The following is a 26042-nucleotide window of genomic DNA, read 5'->3' as shown; positions in this document are numbered from 1 at the left end:
GGCTCTGGGACACGTCCTGCCTCAGACTGTCAGCTGTGCCTCAGAGCAAGCAACGAACTACCTGGACAACCAAAGGACTAGATGGGATTTCAGGGTTGCAGCCTCCAGAAGGACTGAGGAGTGATTTATTTGGGATACTGGCAGGAGTGCATTCCAAGCGCTGGCATGCTCCGCAACAGGAGCCGTGGTGCCTTTGCTGCTTGGCCGGGAAAAAACACACTAATGCCAACGTAATTGTTCAAGGCCTATTTCAGTTTATGTTTGGCAAATACTAAGCACCATAAATGGCCAGCTGGGGCTGAGGAATGGTGCATAAGGGCGATCTTTGCACAGGACACCTTCCCACACGTGCTCTGAAACTGCTCCCCAGTTTCAGAGCTACAGAAACATACCCGCTCCAAAGCACTCGGTGGGAGACAGGCTAGATGGGAAATCCCTAATGCAGGGGTCTCGGATGAGATAGTATAGCACAAAACCACAGGCTATGGAGAGCCCTCCGGGGCAGGTCACAGTGCTCCATAAGATGCCCTTTCGGTTCTGGAAAGGAAATATAAAAAGAAACTTTAGATGGATGTCAAAACAGTGAAGGGAGCAGGGTGGGTACCATAGAGCTTAGTCATTAGGGTCTTCCCAATCCTCCTCAGCAGCTATCGCTGAGCATGAGAGGGGACCCCATCTGATAAAACTGCAGACACAAGAGACCACCTTGAGCACATCTGTGAGGCACAAACCTGAGCCTTCAGACATACAGTCGTAAAAAAGAGAAATACCTCTGCCAGCCTGCTGGTCCCCCTGGCAATGCTGTTATTGTGCCCCAGTGCTCTAAGACTGCTTTGGATCTGGGGAGGATATTGGTCTGGATCCTGCTCCTGGGTTGGTGTGACCCGTAGGACTTGTCACAGAGCACAGCCACCTGCAGCAGGATCTGCAGCCTCCGAGACCAGCAGGTGTGTTCGTTTTGGTCGCGGAGTGCACGAGTAGGCTGAACAGCTTGGGAGAAATAGGTGCTGCAACAGCTCTCACCACCTGTTATGGCTACGGAGCAACTATGAGCAAAATGCGGTTCTCTCAAATTTGTTTAAGGCGGTTTCCTACCCTCGCTCACTTTGTGGCTACTACATCTCTAGGACTGGGGACAATGCAGGTACGGGACTTGGCTCCTCAGCTGGATCAGCAGCTCTCTCTCCATTTTGGGGTAAGGGGGGATGCTCACCCACATCAAAGCTACTTGGAACCAACAGCAAATGCCAGAGAAACGCATTGGCACAGACAGCCATAGGAACTAGACGAGGGCGAGAATGCAGCCAGAGGGGCTGGTGTAAAAATCAAATTTCCAGTCCTAGAGTTTTTTGCTGCAGCATTTCCAGTGTTCCAGGAACAGCTCTGTTAGGACCTCTCCCCATACCTGGGTTTTAACAGCTGGCCCGACAGCACAAGCTTCCCATGCTATCAGCTCATGTTGTTATCATGAAGCTTAAAATATAATTTGTCCCCTTCCTCTCCCCCCCCATATAGCTTCAGATTTAGCTCCCAGAGACAACTGATGAGGGATGTGAGGGGTGCTCACAAACTGACCTGGGTGCCCAGCTTCAGGAGGCTGGGCTCCAAAAGCTCCTTCCAGAGAAATGCTGCAATTTGGAAGAGGATCTTCACCACTCAGGCGCCTGAAACAGGTGCCATAAAGGTGTGAGCACAAATAGTCCCACGTTCCTCAGCTGGAAAAGTGAATAGCTCCAGGGAAAGCCTGAAAATGTAAAAGTATCCTAAAGGTTTCAGACACAGCCGGCAAAAAACTCCAACAATTCAATCAACCCTTCAAAAAAGCCTCCTCGTTTTCAAGCCAAGGTCATTGTTTTGGCTGGTGTGTTAGATCATGACCTCTAAATCTTGGACAACACCGCAGCAAGGAAATAACACATTTTTTGTGATTCAACCCGAGGATTTGGGGAAAGCATAGCCCGCTCTACTCTGAACAGGAATCGGGGAATATTCACTGCCAAGAATAAACCTGGAACAAAGAAATGAGCACGAGTGTACAGAAAATGTAGGTCCTGGTTGCAGAAAACTATTTTTATTATGGTATTTCCATCTGTATGGATAACAAGTGTTTAACCAGAGTGTTTGAAGAGTCATAGGTCTGCTGGGACATTGCTCTGCTAAACAGAGAGCTCCCCAAGCAGTACAGTTTTGCAGTGCTTAGGGCCCATCCTGACCATCTGGGGGTTCCTCCAGCCCCAAATCCTGCCCAGAGGGTCCACCCCCTTCCTGCTGAAGCTGTTTGAGGTAATATTTAAACTCAAAGCAGGAACTTCTTGTGAAAGGGCAATCCTGATTCCTCTAAAATCAGCACCAAAACTCTGTCTGGCTTAATTAGGGCCAGTACTTTATACCATCAGGCCTGTTTTTAAAATGCCTTGCCCAACTTTGGTGCTATATAAACAGCAACAAGCCACGAACACAGCGTTCCTGCCCCGCTCCTTTACATCATCTGTTTTAGTGGTTTGGGTTTTAAGAAACAGCAGAGCACAATCTGTGTGCTGATCGAGCCTACTGGGCACGTAAGACAGAACCCTCCTTGTGCTGGGTACTCAGCTCTCGGTCTTTCCTCAGCAGTGAATCCAACCAGTGGGATCCTCAGCTGGCATCACTCAGAGCTCGTCTGAGCGCAGTGACACACGCGGCTTTTCTGCAGCACAGCTCCTGGCCCGGCCTGCACAAGGAGGAGAGGATGTTTGCTCCAGAAAGGTAAGATAGGATCTGGAGAGCTACACTACCAAAGCAAGGGTGGGAGGGCGAAGCCAGACTGTTGAGAGAAGGCAGACAGTGCATGACAACCTGGAATTAATATATATGTATTTTTAAAAGGAAAAGAGTCCACTGACGGGAAATATCTGGACACTGGTGTGCAGCCCGAGACCAGAGTTCCCTTTCTTGGAGACCACGTGAAGAGCCCTTGAAGTCCTTTGGCTGTGCTCATCCAGAGGAAGCATTAAGCTGAGCTGCTTCCAAACAGATTTTCTGCAAAACGACCAGCGGCATCTCCTCGCCCTGTGCCACCAGAGACCAAGCTACCAAACCTTAACTCGTGAGGCACACACTTTCCCCTTCCAGCCCATAGCCCCCTGGCCAGAAGTGCTGCTGATGTGTGGGGCAAACTCTATCAGCTGAAGATCTTCTGGGTGCCCTCCCCAGCTCCTACACTGCTTTTTGCCAGCTTTCTGCACCCATGAACCTCCAGGGCCTCTCCATGCCTCAGTTTCTCCAGCTATAAAGCTGTCAATAAAGAAACTCCCACTTCCCCAGGCTTTTTCTTCAAATTATTACGATTCCTTCTCTTTTACAATAGCAATGAACAGACACAGCCAAGATTAAAATCACACAGTAAAAATATACAAGAAAAGGCAGTCCTGCTCCAGACAGCACTGAACAGAGACTGTAATCAGTTTGAACTGGGTCTACTCATGTTTTTTTTGCCAAAGCATCAGCACTTTGTAAATAATACTGCAATTCCCTGCTTCACAGGGTTGTTTTAAACCCTCGGTCATTTCAGCTCGGGTGTAGAATAGCAGTATGAATATCAGCCTTTCCCACGCGAAGCAGCTTTATACTGCTAAATTGAGGCACATGGGAACAGACTCAAGTATTTTACCTGTAGCTTCCAAGCCATTGTGCCACGTACAGACAACGCATAATTTCAGCCCCCTTGGCTACAGAAGGATGGTGGACGGAAGAGGAGGTTGGTGGCAATGTAGAAATAGCTAATATACAAAGCCAGAGATAAAAAGCTTTATGACATAAAAAAAAAAAAAAAAAAAAAAAAAAAAAACAATACAGAAAATCCCCTTGCATTCCTAAATCATCAGGAATTGACTGACTTACACTCTTGGCCATTTAAGTATGAAATAAATAAAGAAGATGTTGTTCATTTTGTGTGTGTGCCTAATCCCACATTCTCAATACAAATGCATTTAACCTTGTCCCTTTAAAAGAGCTCTGGACAATCAGAATCATCTTTACAGAAGACTGCGCCTGCTTTTAAATTAGCTTTTTAAAAAGCAGCCATTCTCTCTTTCCTCTTTTCCAATTCCCATTCACACTCGGCGCAGATAAACACTGCCAGGCCAGAGCTGGGAGCCCTCCGAAAGTTTAAATGGAAACCACGCTTCCGAGGAGTGCTGCTTTCTCCCTGCAGTGAGTGGGCATTTACTGCCTGCCTGACACCATCAGAGGCTCAGGGATTTTGTCCAAGTGTCTCAGCAGCACCTCACTCAAATAACAAAACCAAGGTTTGGACTGAACTTGCAAAACCTCATCAGTCTGTGGGACCACTCATCACTCACCTGGAAATGATTTTATACCTCTGCAATGCCATGGAGCGTACCTCATGACCTCAGAAATGTTTCTATCAGGTGAAGGTCAAATCTATCCAACCTCGTTTTTGCCTGTCCTGACTTTACATCCAAGTGCCCAGCCCAGCTCACAGCCACACGGGGAGTTGTTCCCGGCAGCGACCTCTGTGTCAGGCATGAACTGGGGAACTGGAGCAGGATTTGACCCATAACATTGATTACTAACCTCCTTATTAATCACCTGTCAGCAGACACAGAAGCACACAGCGAGCTGCAGTGAAGTACAGCGATGGTGTGGGTTACGCAGCCTGTCTCCACGTTACGGCTGGGAACAGGAGCACACAGGCCTGAGTAACTCCTGCTGGGGAGAGAAGGGCTTCTGGCAGGACACACAGCTGCAGCTGGGTCTGGCCACCACACACAAGCTGCTGCCATCACCATCCTGAGGGCACGAGTGTCCTCCCATCACTGTGTCACGGGACGGACGTCCGTGGTGATGTTTGAAAGCGATACAGAAAAAGGACCGTGTTTGTGGCCAGAGATGGCACACATGGGGATCACAACAGAGAAATCATTAGGGAAAAAGTTTTTATCCTGGATGGAAAGACAGGGATTTAACAACCCTTATGAACAGAACAGCACACTCCAGCGATTACATTGCTGTTTGGTTTGCAAGCTGAGGCACTGCAGGCCCACAGAGAGGGTGCCTGGCTTTAGCAGGGGGCTTTGCATCCCACAGGGCATGGCTCAGCCCAGGCAGGGACCACCACACGGTGCCACCCTCGCTGGCAAGACTCCGGTAAGGATGGATCTGCCTCCAGTGGCACAAGCAAGGAGCCAGCAGCCAGTACACCCACAGCCTGATCTGCTGCTGGGTCCGTCTTTGAGGCTGCCCATGGCAGTGGGTTTGAGCCAGAACCCCAGACCCACCCAGAAAGAAGGGTAATGGACAAGAGTCCATTACAAAGAAGTTTGTAACCCCACTGGGGGAAGTCTGGCTGCTTCTCTAAGCTTCCCTGTCCTCTAGCATGGGGACTAACAGTGCCCAAGGGCATGCCCCAAGCACTAACACCTACACTGCACTCAGGGTTTGGCACAGGGAATGCTACAGGAGTGGTATAGCCACAGCGAGACGGGGTAATGCTGCCCACCCCAACCCTTTCCAGTCCCCCGCAGGTTCGGAAAACAAGCATTATGCACATGACCTGCTCTGTCCTCACGTACAACAGTAAGGCAACAGCTCCGGGCTGAGGCATTCACTCCTGTTAGACCAGCTGGAAGCACTGGAGTGGAAAAAACAGACACGTTATTAATAACCAAACTCCTCTTCAAAACGCGTAAGAATATTCCATGCTGTGGTCTGCAACTGAATTTCCTGAATGCCATCCTAAACAGTTCTACAATCTTAATTCAACGTTCCTCGTAGGCTGGTTCACATGCCTCAGGCAGAGAGCCCCTCGGGTCGACCACCAGAGCAGTGCAAGATGAGCCCTTGGTGCCCACACATCGCGCCCACGGGAGCAGGGCAAAAACTTCTTACGTGACAAAAACAGCTTCTCAAACCAAAATGATTTTCAAACCAAAACTTTTCAGTCATACATTGTTGCCTTTTCAACCAGAAATGAAAATTAGAGTGATTTTTCAGGATAAATTATGGTTTTTAATCAATAATTGTTCTTCAGCACTGAAAAAAATGTCTGGCTTTGCCTTCTTCTGAAGCATTGGAAAAATAAACATCCCTGAAAACTTTTAGGGCAAAATGAGTATCTTCCCCTTGCCATAGTTTCCAGTAAAACATATTTTTAAGAAGGGGAAAAAAGCATCGGCATACTTCAGCGATGCACATTTCCAGTAACACTTTTCTTTGTAGTTAACCGTGGTAGCCTCGAACTGCAACACAGACAAGCCCAGAACGAAGAGCACTGAAGTAAGAGGTGCAGGCTGGAAAAGACAGGCTGGATCGTGTATCAGTGAAATTGGTCTAAGTGTTCAGATTGAAACATATATTATAAGGTATGACAGGGAGAAGAAAAATAGTGCCCTATATTTGAGAAAGAGCAGACAATCTCATAAGCAGAAATCCGGCTGTGTGCAGAGCACGGGGCAAGTGCTCCATGTGGAACACAACCTTGTGCAGCTCCAGGCAGGATTTGCAGAAACCCACGTTGTGGAGAATGTTATTTTTAAGGATTGCAGGGTAAAACACAGGTGACCTGTTGGGTACGATGAGCTGGGGGTGTTGGGAGACCTGGGTTTCGTGGCTGGCGGCACTGCAGGCTCCGGGTGAGCCCAGCCAAGCGCGCTCGCTATCTCCGAATCTCACTTTCTGCAGCAGTAAAACGAGGCTGTTTCTCAAGAGCGTTAAGAGGCTAAATTCATAAATATTTGAAATTTGCTTTGAGATCTCTGAGGGACAGGAATTCAGCCTGCCAAACAACTGCAGCGTGCCGCACCTTCGAGGCATGGTGAATGTTAGCCAATTAACTGCAGATTATTATGTTTAGAGGAATTAAAATAAACTCCTGGATTCCTAGTCGCTGTAGCTGGGAGGGGTGCAGCACGCAAATAGCATTCCTGGGTGCATCAGCAAGGGGGGCTCCCTGTGCAGAGACAGCACTAGCACCGCTCAACAACTGCTCATCGCCCTCCTGCACCCGCAGAGGCTGCTGGCGAGGGCAGGGGGGCATTTGCCTTGGAGCTGACCTTCTTTAGAGTCTCCCATTCCTCCTTACCCCCAGCATTTCCCTCCAAAGGTTTGCGTTTGGAGGTGGGAGGGGAGCACAGCAAGCGACACAACTGGTTAAAAACGACACTGCCCACGAATATTGGCTTTCCAGCCTGCCGCCGAGCAGCTCGGTGCCCAGGCGTAATCGGAGCAGTGGTCAGTTTGCGAAGGACTGGATATATCTGCGACTCCGGGAGCGGGAATCAGAGCCATGCAGATAAGGCTGTCATCAGAGATAACAGCAGTCAACAACCCTCGGCGTCATTATCTCCGCAGAGGGAAAAAGCAGGCAGCTCCCCTTAATATACAAAGCGCGGCAGTTATATATGTCTCCTTTACAATGATAGATGGTAAGGGATAAAGGGGAAATCTAACAGAAAGCCTTCAAAAGCCAGCCTGCTTCACATCCTCCCGCTCCCAAATTGCGAGTGTGTGTTCAGAGCAGAAGCAAACGGCCGCGCTCCGGCTGGGCACACGCTCGCGCAGCGAGGTAGCGTCGGCAAAACAATTTCGCTGACACGAATCTAAGTGAGGTCTTTTTTTTTTTTTTCCCTCTCCTTTGGTTAATGGGATTTCTTAAGATGGAATAATGAAGCAGTGACTGTCACAGCCGCCTAACTGGAAGGCAAACAAATTGGCTGGATCAGGCCTTTTTAATTTGAAAAAATAAATAGAATAAATGCGAATTTATTTGCAATGGCTTGATTGCTCTTGGAAACCATGACACCGCTAAGCTCCTTTTTACCTTACAAACTCCGGGAGCGGAGTGCTCAGCACGGAGCCACCCCAGGGTTTCGCAGGATGCATCCTCCCCACCGTGAGCACGGACAAAACCCAACGCTTCCCCCCACCACGGGCTGCTGCTCCCGGCAGGGACCCCCGTGTCGGCACCGAAACACCAGCACCGAGGCAACCCCATGTAATTGCCCTTCCCGAGCACCCAGGCCAGTCGCCAAGCCCCAGACGAGCTGACCCCCGAAGAAACACCTTAACCAAAGCCCTGTGGGGAGCAGGGCAAGTACTCGAGGGGAGATGGAGGGAGAAGCAAAGTGGTAAAATGCTAACTAAAACGTCTGGGGCTGCTTTCTTCCTGTGCGTTTCTGAAGTGAGAAGAAGCACACAGAAGGGCATTTAATTAAATCAAAGGGTAAAGGAGGGGCTTGCCGTGCAGCTTGCTATTATGTTACAGTTCACTAAAATGAAAACTTATTTTTAAACCTCTGGTATTAATTTGAGATTATTCAGATACTTAATTAAAAGTGCAGCATGTGTTAAATATTATTTCAACAAAGATTATCATCAAAACCCTATGTAATAAGATCCTTCAATGCTTAGAGCGATATTTTATGCAAATTTTCTATGCCACCAAATGAAGGTCTCTTCAATTTTTTTTTTTCTCCCTTCTTCATTTGCTGAAGCAAAATGTTCCAGGCAGGAAAAAAAAGTTTCTAGAATAACACGGGCACTGCAGATAATGCAGCGCAACAAATAGCACTCAGTGTGGTCACGTTTCTGCGCTCGGCTCCCTTGCTGATACCACTTGGCAATAAACGAGCAGATCAAACGGGCTCCATCAGGGCTGAAGGGCCAGGGTTTGTGCACGCTGAGCTCACCGGAGGTGTCAGCCAGGAGCGCATTTGCCCTGGCAAAACCCTGCTGGAGTAAAAAAGGCAGGATTTCACCCTTTGCGGTTCGGGAATGAACCAACTGTTTATACCTGGATCGTATAAGATAATGAGGTTTTCAGGGCAAAGAATACGTTTTCCTGTGTGGGATTTCTCCCGTGGCCTTTACTCCCGTGAACGGAGACAGTGAGGTTGATGGGAATGACTCCGGTAAGATCAAGGCTCAGCACTAAGTTTTCAGTGTTGCTTGCACGGCTCGATCCTTTTTAAAAATAAATAAAATAAAAATTACTTGCTCTAAGGGACAATATTTTGCCCCAAAGCAAGCAAATAAAAACCAGAACAAGCATCAAATACTTACATGGACTTCCTTCTTCTGCAGTCCTGCCACCAGCAAACTTCTTTTATTGACTGGGGCCAGCGCTGCGCTCACTCGCTAACGAACACCGGACCGAGCCTGAGTGAAGGCTTCATTGTTTAAAGCAAACGTGTTAGTTATGAGGAATTGCTTGTACTGTTTTTCACGTATAAAACATTGTTACTTCACAATACAGAAGAACTTCAAAAAGAATCACGCTCGCTCCTCAGCACGTATGCAATACATTGATTTTTTAAATACCAGGAAGGGCTTCCATGTATTAGAAGCTGCTGTCAAAATATAGGAACAGCAGCCACTTTCAGTTTGAGGAATAGTTCAAGCCATCATCAAAAAAGAGCTCAGAAAAGCTTCCAGAGCACCGCAGATCAGAACTAATGCTCTCAGTGCATTAAGGAATATGCCTGCATCTAACCCCCCCAGCACACAGGCTCTCTGTGGGTTCCTCACTGAATTCACGGCTGCCGCGCAGCGCGAGAGCCCCGCTGAAATAAGGTGCACGTTCTGCTGAGATGGTGAGCCCTGAAAACAATATAGCCATGGAAAATGCCAAGACTACGCTATAGCGACTGTCACTCGGTCTCGGGTGGTGGTCAGAAGTAAGCCGCACCAGCAACTCGGACAAGAACTAATACGAAGCGTAATTAAAAAATATCAAAGTCAACAAATCAGAGCAGCACAACGCCAGCCATGGCTTCAAGCTGCGAGCCAGGAGGGGATTCCTGTGTCGGATAAGGATTATGAGTGCGACTGTCCTCGCAACGAACTGCAGAAAAGGTGCAATAAAGCGCATTTATACAGCAAACCATGGAAGTGAGGAGCAGCACCCGTTTGTAACCATCTGCTCCGTGCTCTCTGCTGCTCACCTCGCAGTGCCTGCACAGCCCGGGTGAGAGCACAGACGCTGCAGGGCGAGCTGCTCACCTTCATGCTGGCCCCTAAAGCCCAGAGCTGATGGTACCAAAATCAGCGCAACAAATCCACACGGGATATACAAGGGTGGGGTGGGGTTGTTTTGTGTGTGTTTTTTTGTTGTTTCTTTTTGAAGGACTGTATAAGCAGGCAAAGAGGAAAAAAAAAAAGTAATAGCTTTTATAGCTAAAAGTAAAAGCTTTTAATACTAGCTGCTACTATTAATATTTAGTATTAGCTTTTAATCATAGCTGTATGTACTGAAAATGGGAGAATACTTAGTGCTGAAATATCCCATAGAATCAATTATGTAATTTAAGCTATGTTTGTCTCAAGATCCAGGCATAACATGATATATCATCCTCGTTTTCACACGTACCTACGCAAATAAAAAGCTGCTTCTCCGGGAACCTACAAACACGACACACACCTTGACTTGGCCGTTCTTCATCGCAACCTCGGAATCGTTTCTAGATTATTAGTGCGACTATTTCTAGATCGTTATTATTGCTTTTTACTTCGGGGGGAAGGCAACGAGGCTCCCCCCAACCAAAAGCCCCCCCTTGGCACGACGGGACCCCTTCCAACCCCCTCCCCAGCCCCGCACGGAGGCGGCCGGGGGCCCCCGGCGCTGGGCGAGCGGCAGCGGCAGGAGGTTGCTGCCCTCTATCGGCCCCCACAGCCCAGCTCCGGCAAGTTTGGGAGAGCCAAGCCCTGCCTCTGCGCCTCGTCTCCACTCTTCGATAATTAATGACTTCTTGGACCGCCAAATCCCCCAAGGAACGGCTGATACTTCTTCTTATGCCGCTTGCAACCCTCTGACAACACAGCCCAAAGGACAATACAAATATACAGCTTGATGAAGCTGTTAAACAAATACGAAATGCCTGTGTTTTGGCCCACCAGTCTAAACAATGTGATAATGGCAATAATAGCTCTATTCACAGCATAGCTTTCCCAGTACAGCTCTTGTAAACTTTCACTATCTGAACTGTTAAACAAAACTCGGGCTTTATCAAGGGCCCTTTGTGCTTTATCTCGCTGCTTTATGCGCTACAAAATGATCCCCAAAGTGATCGAGACAACCCAGGAAAGAAAAAAAAAAAAAAGAGGCAGCACGAGATTCCCACAAAAGCAGCTGACCAGATATTGAAAAAAAATTAAATAAGATAGATGGGACTCGCAACGATCAAAGCAGTGAGGAAGAAAAAGAAAAAGATGAGAAGAAAAGGCACCAAAACCAGAGGCAGAAGGACCACGAGGGTATCCACAGCACCAGGGCTGAAGCTGCACGCTTGCCCCATCCCTTGGGGCAGCCGAGGCATGAGCGTGCCGGGACGGGCGCTCACCTTCATGGAGCACAAGCGTTCCTCTCGGTCCTGTCCTCGCTTCCACTGGTTATGAAAATCTGGAGAAACGCCACAAAATTAAGTTAAACCAGTGTGAGTTTGGAATCAGATTTCCAAATATAGGCATTTTAAAGGGTGAACAGTTGTTCCTCCTAATAACATAAAATGTTGGGGTCAGTCCTGTTTCCACTGAAGTCTATGTCAAGTCCTCATAAATACACATCTACAGATTGGTGTCTAAATAGAAAGAGAATTACATACATGTGTGTGTATATGCAGACTGCTTTAAAGATAATAAATATGCACGCTCTCCCTGCACAAACATGCATGTTGGGGTAAGCACTAAAGCACATAAGAAAAAAATAATATATATATATATATATATTTTTTTTTAAGGCATTTAAACTCACTGATGAGATCATGACTTCCAGCCACCGTACACTACGGGGGAAAAGTACAGATTATAATTTAAAGCACCTAAGAGTGGACTGACTTTTTCAAAAAAGAAGCCAGACATCAGCTCCCAGATGTCAATGGACCCCGGCTCTCAGGTAACAGCTGAGGAAAAAAAAAAAAAAAAACACAAACCAAGCCGTGTTTCTGGTCCTAATCAGTTCGCCCGCGTGTTTCTGGCAGGGGCCACGTAACACCACAGTCTCAGAGCAGATTAATGCTTCGAGATGAACTCTGAGGCTGCTCAGTGCTGAATAGCCATCCTCTATCTGACACTATTTTTAATAAAAACAAACCAAGTTAATTCCTTCCTGAAGGTCTTTCAGCCTTACCTGCACCCATCTGTTGGTTCATAAGAGCTCCAAGAGTGAAGGCTGCTCTTAATTTCTGTGGCTGGTGTGAGGCAGAGGACAGGGCTGGCTCCAGAGCCGGCTGTGCTGAGAGCACACAACGCAGTGAGAGCTGAGCAGTCAGTCTCTCTCGGTGCCATACTTTGCAAACTTTATCCCATCTTTTTACTCTGTTGCTTTTAGAGACAGATTAGCTCTTACAGATAGCAAGCAGGGATGTGAGGCTTGCCGAAACGGCCCGGTGAAATGTATTTTAAGTCACATTAGTAAATATCTCCGTCACAAGGAGGTCAGCACATGCAGCAGAAAGATGCTACGTGAGCAGCTACCGGCTCCTGCATTTTGTCTTTATAAACAAATGCATCCCTACAGTAACTGTGTCCGTTTGCCTGTATGGAGCTCATTAACGGCTGGGTCACACTCAAAATCCTACAGCTTACGGCATATGCAGGGGAAATTATTTTTCAGATGCTCTCTGGTCCTACTCCTCTGCAGAGGCTCCGAGCCACCCACATAGCCTCCATCCGCCGTGGTCTGGGTGCACAGCGCCTATCGATCTGCATTTTTAAACTGCCCCCATATAGTAGAGGTTTTACATTAATAACTGCTGTCGGCTTTCACCGATCTTAAAGGGATACCAGCAATATGTTTGAAACGCATTTGTCCTTTTTTTCTCTGAAACAAAGCGAGGAAGAGACACACCTCCTTTAAGAAAAAAAGAAAACCAAAAACACATCCCAAACTGCAGCACGGGGGTTGTTAACCGGCTGCGCAGCTCCACGCCAGCCATCCGAACCTGCTCTCCCAAACACACCACGTCCCACCATGCCTGTTAATTACACCAAACCCTCCCTCCATCATTTGAAACCCCGATTATCCCAAATTCTCCACTGCTCCCCATTATGCTCAGATAATTGAGGTTGCACGGAGCACACTCGCAGCCAGTTAGAAGAGCAAGCATTATCTTTCAGCTGATACAACTATCAATAGCAAGTGTACAGCATATACTACAAAGGCTTTATTGTGCATATGTAGGGAGATAGAGATGAGATACGGTTCCAGGAGGCAGTTTGTCTAGTGGTTACAGTACAGAGTTGGGTGTCATGAGACCGGAGTTTTAATTACTACCTCTGCTACCGACTCCGTTACTCAGATAAACCGCTCGCTGTCTCCGCATGCCAGCATCCCGCCCTGCGAAAAAGGGCACTGTGAGAATTACCCACCTTTGTCAAGTACTTAGATATCCTTAGATAAACAGCTTTTCATGCTTAGCTGCTGAGTGTTACTGTCCATTTAATTGCATTTTTTAAAACTCTTCAGAAAGGACTGAAAAAAAAAAATAGCTGAAAACATTTGAGAGCAAGAGCTTCGGTTGGTGGAAGCTGGCACGGAGCTTGGCAGAGCTGTGCTGATGTAAATCCAGTCCAACCTGGCCCTTTAAACAGAGTTTGCTAAGCATGACGTGACCAGAGCGAACACGCTGTACTATGCGAGGTACAAAGCACCCAATGCAGACTCATAGCTATTGCTGCAAAACATTTACGGCCTCAGCACAAACCGGTACCAGCACTCGGTACTGAACAAGAATAATACCGCTTTCACAAAAGCAATAACCTGCTAGTGCTCACCATTCTCTGACCAGAATCATCTTGCTCTGGGTCCCCAAACTTTCTGCACACGAGCGCTGGCATTAACACGCGTCCTCCCGCGGGTGAAGCCAGCCGGCACCCGGCACGCTGCGTGCCGCTGGTGGGAAGGGTGCCAGGCTCCAGGAGCACATCTTAAAAATCGCTGGGGGACCATTAACGTCTGTGCCATGTAAAAACGCACAAAGATAATAGAAAATAAAGGCCTTTGGATAATGATAAGCCTGCTGATTGCAGGTGAGTGGCTACAGGAGCTCTCCTTACAAAGCTGTAACTGCGAGAACAGTACGCCCGGACACGGTGCAGACAGGCTTGTAATCACCAGCCACCGAACACCTTTGGAGCACCTGATGCTCTACTATCTTTCTGCTTTGTCTTACAAGCATCTGAAATTCTGTTTTAAGGCTTTTCCATGCAGCGATTCCTGTAAATCACCCCTCTCGGTTGGAGAGCTGAGGTGAGGGGGAAAAAATCCCGCGCTCACTTAAAGCCTTTTATTTCTCTTGTAACATGGACATCTTGGAGAGCAGATTAGCCAAAGGAGAAAAAATAAAAAGCAAATGGTATTACTGGTGACCTAATCCTTCCTCTCAGAAAAAGAAAAGGGAAAGAAAGCCTCTTGTGATCTCCAAGGAGGAACTTGCCTTGTAAACTAGTCTCCTGTTTGAAACGGAAACAAGAATGTGAATCCTGATACAGAGAGGCTACCAAAAGCAGGGAACAGCTTAACAGACCTGAGATTTTCCTTTCAGCACGACACAGGGTATTACACAGGACCTGTCTCGGTTAGAAAAACGTGTGGTGAAAACTTAACAGGTTATAAGATCTTATAAGATCCTTTGGCCACAAAGAAATCCAAATGCGGTTATTTTTATACAGTAGGCAGGAGCGTAATCTGTGTCCAAGTTTATAAACTGTGCGCTTGTAGTTCATTAAAAGGATTCTGTTACCAGTTCCTTTCTCGCAGGTTATTGTATCCAACCCCCGCAACGTGCATTTACAGCCCTCTCAAACCTGCCCCTCTATAAAACCAGGAATGCTGCCCCTGCCCCCCTCCCCTAAGGGAATGGGGGCAATCAGCATTAGATTAACTAAATATTTGAAGAAGGGAGCCATTTTTACTAGCAAACACTATTTGGAATAAAAGCTTGCACTTCCTAAAGAGCTTAGATAAAAGAGGATGAAGTAAGGCATGTTGGCTGGCACTGTCCTCCTCTGACAGGTAAGAACTCCAAGATTTGGGTAAGTCCACGGCAAAACGGAGAGCCACCACCCAAACCTTCTCCTTTCAACCCCTCTCAACCCCTGTGTGACCCCTTGAGCCCCCTTGGCTGTACCAGGACAGACAATTGGCCCATTGAGCCCCAGCTTCACCCAGTTAATCGCTCCTAATGGCTAATTTACCAGATAAATTTAACCTCCCTTTCTGCACACAGATACCAGGCTGCGGCTCCCTCCATTTCTCATAGCTCAGACATTTTCTGAGGAGCAAGCTTTCTTGCAGTCTCCTTCAACTTCTCACTCAGCACCCCTGGGACATCACTTCGGCTCCCCAGAGAGGTGATCCAAATGCTGCCAGCCCCGCCACACACCACAACCATCACAGCTTCCAGCAGCACCCACGTCTTTACGTGCTTTTTCACCCTCAGGAGCACCGACACCAGTGAAAACCTGACCCGCGGGGAACGTATGCAAACAGAATGTCATCGTGGCTATGGCTAACTCATTTTTTAAATTCCAGGTAATGTCTTTAGACCTGACTTTTTTTTTTTTTTTTTTTGGCATCATGCCCCAGCTCCTATCCAAGTATCCGATGTCCACGGCTTCCTACGACATGGTGGCAGATGCCATTCTGATAGGGAAGCAGAAATTCCTTCCTGACCCAGAGGATTGCATCATGCCTCTGAAATGCGAGATCAAATCCAGTCCAGCTACCTGTCCATCTCCAGACTGCCTATCAATTAGCATTAGACACTAATTTGATTAAATCAGTATGTTGAAATTTTATTTGGTTCCACCTAAGGAGTATAATTCCCCCTGCGTGGTCTCTGTAACCCACTAATTTTCCAATGGAATGGGAAACACAGGTTGGGATTTGGAGGCTGTTTCTTCGACTTGTTAACATGTGAGCTCAAAACCGCAGTAAAAAATAAATCCATGCAACTTCGTAGAATGAGACTTGCCAGTTTAAGAGAAAACGGCTTTTTACAGAATAACCCAGATGGAAAAAAATGTATACATTTAACTCTGAAACCTGAAGTGTTCTTTGAGGGAAAACGAATACGTTTTAGCCTTAAAGGGATCACAGACTGCAATTATATAATTCTTGTCAACTGATGTTAAAGATAGGCTGGAAAGAATGTATGCTGAGGCCCTGCAATAAAACGAGCTCCTTTACTCCTTTCAAATGTTTGCAAGCCTTGGAGGTTATCCAAAGGTCGAATACAGGAAAAGTCTTGGTGAACAGAAAACACAATCATGAGCTTTTTTAATATGGGCTCTTTTTGTAATAAAATAAAATTATTGTAAGGGAAGGGAGGGCGGGCTCTGTCTCCTCAGATCTAGGGCCAGGGGGGCTGAGTTTTAATCAGAGGCTGCTGTTCTCCCCTCCCCGCTCCTCCCCAGCCTGTCACTGCACCAGAGCGAAGGCAGCGGAGCTGCGCTGGGTGTTGGGTGCACTGCAGAGGTACCGAAACCCCTCAGCCTTTCTGCGGTACAAGGGCATGCTTCTGAGAAGAAGGTAGAAATATCTCCATTGCCAGAGGCAGCCCAGGGTGTCCGCGGCTCCCTGCTGCCTTCATGTTGTACCGGGGTCTGCTCCAGCAGACTTGTTCCACGCAGGGAGCAGCTCCATACGCCGTAGCAGTTACCAACGTGCTGCCACTCGTGGCACACACCAGATAAGCACTCTTTTCCCCACGACACCCCACTGGGAGCATTAAGTAGTGGTGAGGTTTGTGGAGAGCATCGTGGCCAGCTGCAGCCACGCAGAGTTCAGAGGTGGGTTGTCAATACTCACGTGGATCTGGGAGCAGAATCCAGAGCTGCACACTCTACTCTTACCAGAAGTGCTACAGCTCCTCTCATGAGGATTTGTGGTCACGGAGCTGTTTTCTCCTTCACCCGGAGTACGTGGTGGCACTGCCCAGACAGCCCACCTGCAGCACAGCAGCAAACCACAGGCAGGCACTCGCGCTATCACATGTGTTTGGCTCAGAAATTTCCTATCCAATTTGCCTCCATCTCCTCCAGCAGCTAAACACGGCCTGGAGCTGCAAAGCAGGAAGTATCAGGAAGAAATTCATGAAGCAGCCACTTACCAAAGGCATCAGGTGCTCCTGAGCTGCGATCATCCTTCATAGGAAAATCTGGGAGATGCACACCAAGACTTCTGTTCTAATCCCATACTCTGTAACACCTTATCACCAGTCACTCCCTATCATGAACAGCCCATCACCCAAACTTACCTATACCTCAGCAAATGAGAAAATCTTAAAATAATATGTTTTCCTCTCAAAAATGAGAAGCCACTTTTAACAATCAATCTGCACTGCCTCGAGAGCATGTCATACACGCTGACAAATCCAACACTGTGCTGAAGATCTTGTTTCCAATTTGACTTTCTTGTGGACTTCTGTGTCACATTTGACCTTTATCAATCTGGTGGAGAGGCCTTTCCCATTACTTTCACCAGATAAGTAACCAAAGTTAGAAAAAAAAAGATCATACTTACCAGTGCCACCTAGACGAGAAACAGTTCAGAGCTGGAGCAAGCTGGATAGACTGCTAGAAATTACACCTGCTCTGTTTGGATGTGAAACTATTTCACGTTAGTGGTGCTCCCACAGACCATCTCTGGCCTACAGGGCATGAAAACTCAACCCCACGTTTAGTATATGTACATATATTTAAAATATCATTTCATGGCAGCAACCCATCTTCCATCATGAACTGCTATTTGCTCTCCCTCACTGTTAAGGAATTGGTGGGGAGCCGTTATTTCACAAAGCCAGGAGACAAGGGTCTTCAAATATGGCATATCTTTATTTTTTAATAGTATGGACACTCACAAAGAAGACATAATGGACAGCCCTCCTGCATTCCAGGAGTGACCATAGCACTCAGTATCAGGGCACCAGCCCCCCTTTGGGTACAACCCACAATGCCACCTCTCTACCACCTCATATCATCTCTCCCTCTTTTACCCAGTCCTCCTCCTCCGCTTGGATGGTGTTCCTCTGCTTTAGCCACACGCTCCTCTTCTTTTCTTTGAGCTGAAAAGTCAAGAGTAAACACATGAACACCAGAAAAGTCACTGGAAAGCATACTACTGGCACTTAAATTCAAGGTCCCTAATCATAGTCTGATTTAAGGAATTGTTTCAGCATTAAGTCCAGCTGATTTCACGAGACAAAAAGACACACATTGAGGCACCCATCCTGAGTGAAGTGTCTTGCCCAAACCAAGAGATAAATTAAAGGAAGATATCCTCCAGAAAAGACAAGCACTCAAGACAGCTCTGAGGCCCAGGAAACAGCGACAGCAGCAAGCTGACCCTACAAAGCCCCAACGAAATCAGAGACTGGGGAGATGAGATCCAGATTTTCCTGTGTGCAGTCCTGTGAGCTGAAGGTGGATACTCAGCGGAGCTGCAAGCAGCCAGCTTTTCATATGAGCTCCACACATGGGAACAAACATGTCCAAAGTCCTCACACCCAACGAGGAGCTGCTGGGTGCCGAACACATCTGAAAATCTGTCTCTCAGAGCGGGCACTGAGCCCTGGCAAATCTGACTCCCAGCCCTGCTGAAAATCTGTCACCACATCGTCAATGTTAAAAGACAGGTTTTTCAAATGGGAAAAGTGCATTTATCACCCTCCCCAAACTCACGAACAACACAAGGCATAATTGCTCAAATGTCAAATAAAAATTCTCGGCTGAGTAAACACCACGCGTGGACCTTTTTTGATCCCCCAATATGAATGCTTTAGAACAGGATGAGCATGTGGCCAGCGGGGCTGTAATGGAGAGTGCTTTGTATCCTTAACTCTACCAGGCGTGATAAAGTGCCCGCTATCATGAAAAAAAAAGCTCATCTGAAAGACAGAGGGAAACCAGATGGGAAAAGAGCACAAACTCTCGGCAGGGATTTTAAGGATTTTTGCTTTTTTTTTTTTTTTTTTTTTTTTTGATTGCTTCCAATTTCTCCAAAATAACGCTCTCTCCCATAGCTCAAGGCTAAGAAGAAATATAGTCCCTTCCACCTGAGGCACTCGGAGGGCAAGGCTAAAGGCCAGATGTCGCTTTAGCTGCAGAGCTGCAGCACCCTGTACCATCAGGTGTGTGTGAGCCTAACCCAGGGAGCACGCACCCACGTCCCGCTCACCCCAGTGGACACCTGAGGCTGCCAGGGTCTCTACCTCAGCTATTGCTGATTGCAACACCTTGGTTACTTCTGCTTTCGCTATTCTTTCTACTGCTTGGGCAAATGCTTCAGCGACTCTGTCTGCCTCTGGGTTTTCTGATGCTTCCACCGCTGCTCCGTCAGGGTTGACCAGGTTTTCATCAGGGCTTCCCTTTGGACCTTTCATCTCCCCTCTTACTGCTGCTGCTTTTAAGGCATCCACCTCTGCTTGTGATGCTGCTGCATCCTCCTGTGCTGCTTCTGGTGCTGTGACAGCCAGCGCCTCCATGTCCCCTGCAAGGTCCCCAGTGGCCAGGGCAGCAGGAGATCCCATCCCAGGGGACGGCACAGCCACGTGGAGTCGGAGAGCTGCCCAGGATCCTGTTGGAAGAAATGCAGAGAGTGAAGCAGCACAGCTATGAATAAGTGCTTTTCTTAGAACCATTACCAGGGGAGAAGTGGCAGGACCTGGAGCTGAAGGAGCCACCTGGGGCTGCCTTTCAACAACCCGGCCTTTCTGTGCAGACACTGAGTGCGAGCCCAAGACCCAGCGCACTCGCTGGGTAGAGCAGCTGCAACTCTCGCGTCCCAGCCTCGCACTCTCCTGTGGGTGGCAGCCACTTCTGTGGCCTGAACCAAGGCCAAGGACACAACTGTACACCAAAACATCTCCAGCCCTTCATATTGGGTGGTTTGTGTAGCAATCATAGACAGAGAGGAGAATAAAGGGAAAGCTGGCTGTTTCCCAAGAGATGTTTGCTTAATATCCCCCCCCCCCCCCCCCAAAAAAAAAAAAAAAAGTCTTCTCTACCAGAGAAAACAGAGCACAAATTCCAGGGAACATACAATTCAAACGATTTTTTTTCAAACTGTCATACCCTCGTGAACCCTTCTGTGAGAAGAATCCAAAGGACGACCCCACAAGCAGGAGATAGCAGGCTCAAGTCAGTCAGACACGGTGCACCTCCTCCCAAATTTCTGCCAACACACCTCACTTCTGACCTGCAACATCCTTACTGCTGCAGTCTGTGCACTCCGTATGCAGCCAGGCTGCTCTGCTTCAGAATCTCTGCTGTGACTCTGAGTCCCAAATTGGGATGTTTTGTCCCAATACCATGGGACGACCATCAGCTCAGATGGGTGAAATTTTGATGATCAAATACACACGGGACACTGGTAAAGGAGATCCATACCCTTGTCTGATATATGTATCAGTCAACTTTTGTATTAGAGAGATCCCCTGACAAACATAGCCCTGCTGTCAAGCCTAAAGACAGGTAACAGTGATGTTAACAAGTAGTTATCTCAACAGACTTTGAGCAGCCATACCACAGGTGCTGCTCCTCCTCAGCAATGCCTACTCCAGCCCAGATGAACAAGCCTAGGAAATGATACCAGGCAGAGTAAGTTTTATGAATTCAGAGCATGAGATGAGGAGTCAGGAATAGCCACCAGGCTCGTCCATACCCACCAGTTCGGGCAAAGACTCACCAATTGATTCACTCCCCTGTATTCTGTCCCTTCTCCCACATGGAGACCAGCGAAAGCACTGGGGCAGAAGACATCAGTTTTTGGGCATATGATCACACAGCACTATAGGATTCCTATAGCATAGAAGCACTTGCACTCCACTGTAACCCAGCCAGCACAACACGGAGGCTTGGCACAGCTCCCTAGCTCCCTGCACACCTCCATGGGCAGTCCTGAGCAAGGCACGAGTAACGCTCATCAGATCTGCTGAGCAAGGGGGAGCTGGGGGAGGCCCTGATGCGAGCACACGGCGGGTACCGGCTGTTCCCTGCTCACATGTGCTCCACAAACCACTACCAGGGAACTGGGGCAAGCCTGATGAGATCATGATGAAACCACTGTTCAATACCATTCAGCATTAGCAGCTGAAAAAGAGAAGAAATAAGGGGAGAAGCTGGGGAAGGACAGGATGGAATAAACAGGAGGTGCTGGGGCAAGAAGAAGGGGGAAATGGGAAAGAAAAAAGGGGAAAAAGAGGACTGGGAATATACAGGGAAAGAGGAAAAACAGGAGAAGGGGAAAGCAGCTGCAGGTCACCAGTGCCAAGAGAAGGAGCTGCACCCTTCAGCAGAAGGAGTTGTACACTGCAGCAGAAGACCGGGGCCGAAAGCCACCCGCAGGAGCCCGCCCCGCACACCTACATCCTTGTGGACACAAGTCAGTCACTCGCCCGTGCCACTGAACAAGCTACCTGCATATCTGCTTCATTAAATAGTAACCCTGTAGGTCTGCTGACAAGAACATACTTCTCTCTCCTCTGGTAATTAGCCCTGAAGGCTGGTCACGCTCACTGGCCATGAAACGCTGCAACAAGCGGCCTTTTCATGCCGCCAGCTTTACCTTTGTCCCTGCCTGTTCCCATCAGCCGGGGGCAGGCAGGCAGGCATGGTGCCCGCCCGACTCCGCGCTCCTCGGCCCCCTTCACGCTCTCCCCCCGCAGGTGTCTCTCAACAGGGCAGAAATGAGCTGGCTGGGACAGTTGGATGACATCTGCAGGGACCAGGAACCTCTTCCTTTTTTCACTCTGGAAAAACAAGGCCAGCTCCAGCCGTGGCGATTCGCTGCCAGCCAGCTCGAGACAGCTGCAATTCGATCTGCTGGGAAGAGGAAGGGTCTTACGAGGCTCCAGAGATGCTGGAGAGGAAGCACGGGGCTTTGTGTAAGGAGCTGGACAGGAACTGAAGGCTCAGCTTGTCTGCATAAGGCCGGGCACAAAGTTTGCTCTGCTGAGCGGCTTTCTCTCATTTGCACCTTGAGAAAGGGGCTCTGCTACCTACTGTACGTGCCAGCCGTGACAAGGCTCTGGTCCCAGTTAGTGATCGTGTCAGAAGAGCAATAAAAGAACAAAATCTACTTCAACTAAAGTAAAACACCTCCCAAAGTTCCTGAAATGTGGCCTGAGTTAAGCTAGAGCTGACCCGGACCCACAGCATAAGGGATTAAAATGTTATTTTGGAAATTACTCGCCTTGTCAGAAAACAAAGGCGCAGGTTAGCAACACTCACCCCCATCAAAGACGGCATGGCCCCGAAACAAAGTATGCATAGCCCAAAGCTCTAGCTTTATGATCGCATTTCCCCTCCAAGATATTTTGGAGACAAATTCCAGGCACCTCAGCAAGCAGACCAGCACAAAGATTAAAAGCAAAAGTATTCCCAGGGATTCTGGGCAGCCCGTCCCAGCAGGGAGACCAGGGACCTTCGAATAAACCTTCAGCTGTGCTCAGACTTGAGATGCGACCTCAAGTAAGCCACTCCAGCCTGGGTCCCTCATCTGCAATGCCCTGCGCTGGCCATGGCTGAGAATTAGCAAAGGTCACTCCTTATTTTCTGCTCCCTGAGGTCTGGTCACTGCAAGGTTGGTCTTTCCAGAAGCTTGCTGCCTGCACAGTTTTTGTATACGTACATATTAGCATTTTGATCCACATTTGCATAGGGACTAATCTAACCCCATAACCTCCAGTTTAACCTCCTAAATTGCCTCTGAAATGCCAGGAGATTACCCTGCTGCCCCCTCCCCAGGAGGGCAGTCGGGCAGGCTCCCGGATCAAGCCACCACTCAGCTGCACCACTTCGCCCAAGCCCAGCACCTCGACACGAGGTCTGCGTCCCCAGCCTGAGCACTCGCATACCTCGCTCAGGATCGTGCCCTTTAGGTGCCTCCCCTCTGCTGAACAAACCCTGCTTCCTCCCATCAGGGCTCTGTTTTCTGCTCCGCGGCAATTTCCTTCGCTCGGGGAAGCAGCTTGCAAGGCCCCTCGTTAAAATCTCTCCCACCACTTGGCAGTTGTGTAGTTTGCCCCCAGCCCATTTGTTTATGTCTGACTAATGTTCATTGCCTCAAAATGAGTTTGAAGCTAATGCTGTGTCTCCCAATTAAATGTTTGATGGAATGACATCAAAACCAAAACAGACAGAAAAAATGATTTCCCTTTGATAGGCTGACCACGTTGTACAGAACTTGCTATTAGAAGGCTCCGGTTGCTCAGAATTTTGCCAGACTTTAATCTTCTGAATTAAAGCTTTCCATGCGGGTTGTCTGCCCCAGCTGGAATTTAGGGTGAAAATTTCAGCTAATGCAGTTCATCCACTAGAGGAAAACTTTTTACCCAAGTTAAAAAATAAAACATAAACTGATATGTCTTACAAGCATTTGGTCAAACAGTCTCAGCACTACAGGTCGCAGCATTGATTTAAAATTTGGCAGGAACGTCACAACAGTGCAAGGGAATTATGTCCGTACAGCATTTAGGGGAGTGACACACCTTTGGCCAAACTGTGAGCCCCTGAAAAATCACCGGTTGCACATGCTCCATAGCGATTTGCGATAGTTTGGCAGCTAAAATATTTTTCAAAGTCCTGACTTCATAACCTGAATGTTCTTTTTGTGCAGTTTTGGTGTTCTTTAATGTAATCTATAAAAATAGCCAGTGACCTTTAGTGACATCCAACAGGCTCCTGGTTTCCTTCCATGGTTTGAAGACTTAAACAATAGCCCCAAAGAAATGACTCATTACTACACACACATGTACTCAGTGCCTGGGAAACTGCTGGCTGTCGGTGAGCAGGAACAAGAAGGAGATTCGCACAGTTCCAAAGCGTGGCGGGCTCAAGCAATTTGGGGATTCACACATGCAAGGCCTAAGATACAGCCAACAACTTTCCCCCAGCCAGTGCTCCAAGCACCAAGCAGGGAGGGGATGTCCACAAGTTTTGGGTGAAAGACAACTGGGGAAAGATAATTCAGGGTTGCCAGAGGACTTCATGGCTACTCTCAGCATAACGCTTACCATTACTGAGCCTCCCGACTTCTTAGCACAGGCTGCTAAAGCTTTCAGTGTAGTGAGTGGAGGATCTGTGTTCCCAAAACAGCATATTTCTATAGGTAGGGCAGGAGTATTCAATTACCCTCATTCTGAAAGGGGGAGGAAAACTTCATAATCCTATTAGGCAACATTCACTTGATACCAGCTTTTAACACGTGTGCTTGTAACCTCAGCCAGAAAGAAACCTTCAGCAGCTCAGCTGGTGGAACTGTTGCCTGTAGACCCATGCTTGAAATCTGCAGGTTTGTGAATAAATCAGGATTCTGGAAGTGGGGTCAACCTCCTGGCTGACAGTCGCAATATGACAACTGGCAGCATTCAAGGAAAGAGGACAGTTTGCAGTGAGTTATGCTGTCGCTCTGAAATCCCTGTCCCCTAAAAACTTCTATATATCTGCCAAAGCTGCTATTTACCCAACATAGCCATAGCACTTGGGTCATTAAACAATACTGATGGCAATGCCCGGAGAACTCCAAGCACCTATTGTAGTATCACTGAATTCCTCCTTTGATCACCATGGTCAGAAATACCTGATTTTTATCACTCTTTAATAGCTCCCAATCAACTTCAAGAAGTTACCACAATGCTCATGGTAGAACCTTTGTCAGACCAGGGTAATCATTGACAAAAGCAGAACAGCAGATCTCACTGGCTCAGCACTGTCAGTCAGATGTGACCTTCTGCATGGACTCACTACCCTAGGGACAGGGCTTCAGCTTCCACGTTGAAGATCGCTCTGCCTGTGTCAGAGCAAGAAAGGCTGTGAATGTAAAAGCTACTTTCTGAATTTCCCAAAAGAGCCTTCAGAAACTGAAAGGAAAGATAATCTGAAGCATATTTGAGTCAGTTCTGGGGGATGCACACTCTTAAGTATACAGTAAGAGCTTTCATGTTTATATTTTCTTACTAGGTCATTCAAAAGAAACAAATCTTTCCCACATCTAAGGTACAAAAAGACTACCTCATAAAATTTGTCCACCCTTTGTGTGTCCCGAACAATGCTTACAAGTAATCCAGCAGTATTTTACAGGAGCTGTTATGACCTAAAGATACCAACACTTACTTTTTTTCCCCTTGAAGATGCAGTTGACAAGTAACTAACTACGCTCTGAGCAGCTGCTCACTAAATATCAAAAGCTTCTGTTTCAGACATGAAGGGCTCAATGCTTCCCAGTTTGCCTAAGCTTTCTGGCCATCCAAGTTTGTCTGAAATACTGTCTCTACCTGGAGGCCTTGTCCAGCAGAAAGCAGAGATGCACGTTGTCTGATTCCAATATTTGTCAGTTAAAGGGAAATGAAAACCCAGCGCTCTAATGAAGGCTTCCAAAATCAAAATGGTCAAAAGAGAAATTTGAATGAAGTTTATAAATGACAAAAATTATAAGCAATTATATAAATATAAATTAATATTACTTTTACAAAGGACTTTTTTTTTTTTTTTTTTTTTTAATATGATGTATGTCTCTCAAGAGGCTTGAGAACTCATAAGAAATTCTCAAGAGCCAAAACCATTGGAAGTGAGCTTTAGGACCAACACCTCATTGTCTTCTCTAGGAGAGGAAGACATCATCACCCATGACAGCTTGCTTTAGAGAAAACAAAAAAGGTTACCCTTGGTTTTGGATGCATTCAATAAAACTAGTGATGATAACTCAGTTGCAACACAATTAAGAAATCACACTGAGCAACTGCAAAGTCAATTCTGCCAAGGAGAGATCAAATCTGAAATGACCATCTCAAGAGGGAGCATTTTCAGGTAATCAGAAATAACTTCATTACCTGTTTAATGCCCTAGCTTGTAGGTAGTCCAAATCTAGTAGTAATACTAGTACTAGATATAACAACCCATCTAATCCAACTCTTTATTTTGTGGTTGTAACCCTGCATTCAAATTAAGAATTTCTCTTTGTTACCCAACTAGCAACGTACACTCTGGGTATTTTTGGACGGGCACTGAAGCTCCAGGCATTAGCTAGAAGCAGCACAGTAGATTTGATG

The 26042-nt window shown here is 47.4% G+C and overlaps 2 protein-coding genes across 21 annotated transcripts in view; both read right to left on the bottom strand.

The window, feature by feature from the left end:
* LOC309881842 (uncharacterized protein) overlaps positions 1 to 13885 on the bottom strand; it is a 97084-nt gene extending 83199 nt beyond the window's left edge. For 6 of the 18 annotated variants that reach the window (XM_082768288.1, XM_082768290.1, XM_082768286.1 and 3 more), the window contains exons 1-5: positions 12122 to 12587; positions 11337 to 11395; positions 9061 to 9167; positions 5555 to 5632; positions 4576 to 4943 (exon numbers count right to left, since the gene is read on the bottom strand). The gene's annotated coding sequence lies outside the window, so the exon portion shown is untranslated. Of the gene's footprint in view, positions 1 to 4575; positions 4944 to 5554; positions 5633 to 8791; positions 8874 to 9060; positions 9168 to 11336; positions 11396 to 11746; positions 11829 to 12121; positions 12588 to 13267; positions 13331 to 13362; positions 13526 to 13767 lie in introns of those variants that run through there. The other 12 variants (XM_082768293.1, XM_082768295.1, XM_082768296.1 and 9 more) reach the window with 12 other exon arrangements.
* Positions 13886 to 17949: 4064 nt separating this feature from the next.
* The window catches only part of LOC309881713 (uncharacterized protein), a 34633-nt gene continuing 26540 nt past the window's right edge, over positions 17950 to 26042 (bottom strand). For all 3 annotated transcript variants that reach the window (XR_014318174.1, XM_082767966.1, XM_082767967.1), the window contains 2 exons: positions 19206 to 19570; positions 17950 to 18059 (listed from right to left, as the gene is read on the bottom strand). Coding sequence is in view for 2 of the 3 variants with exons in the window: in XM_082767966.1 (XP_082624092.1) it covers positions 17967 to 18059; positions 19206 to 19570 (458 nt within the window). In the remaining variant the exon portion in view is untranslated. The remainder of the gene's footprint in view (positions 18060 to 19205; positions 19571 to 26042) is intronic.

Source organism: Aythya marila, assembly GCF_965140915.1.
Source record: "Aythya marila genome assembly, chromosome: 10".
Taxonomy (NCBI): Eukaryota; Metazoa; Chordata; class Aves; order Anseriformes; family Anatidae; genus Aythya; species Aythya marila.
This window is presented reverse-complemented; position numbering and strand designations above follow the sequence as displayed.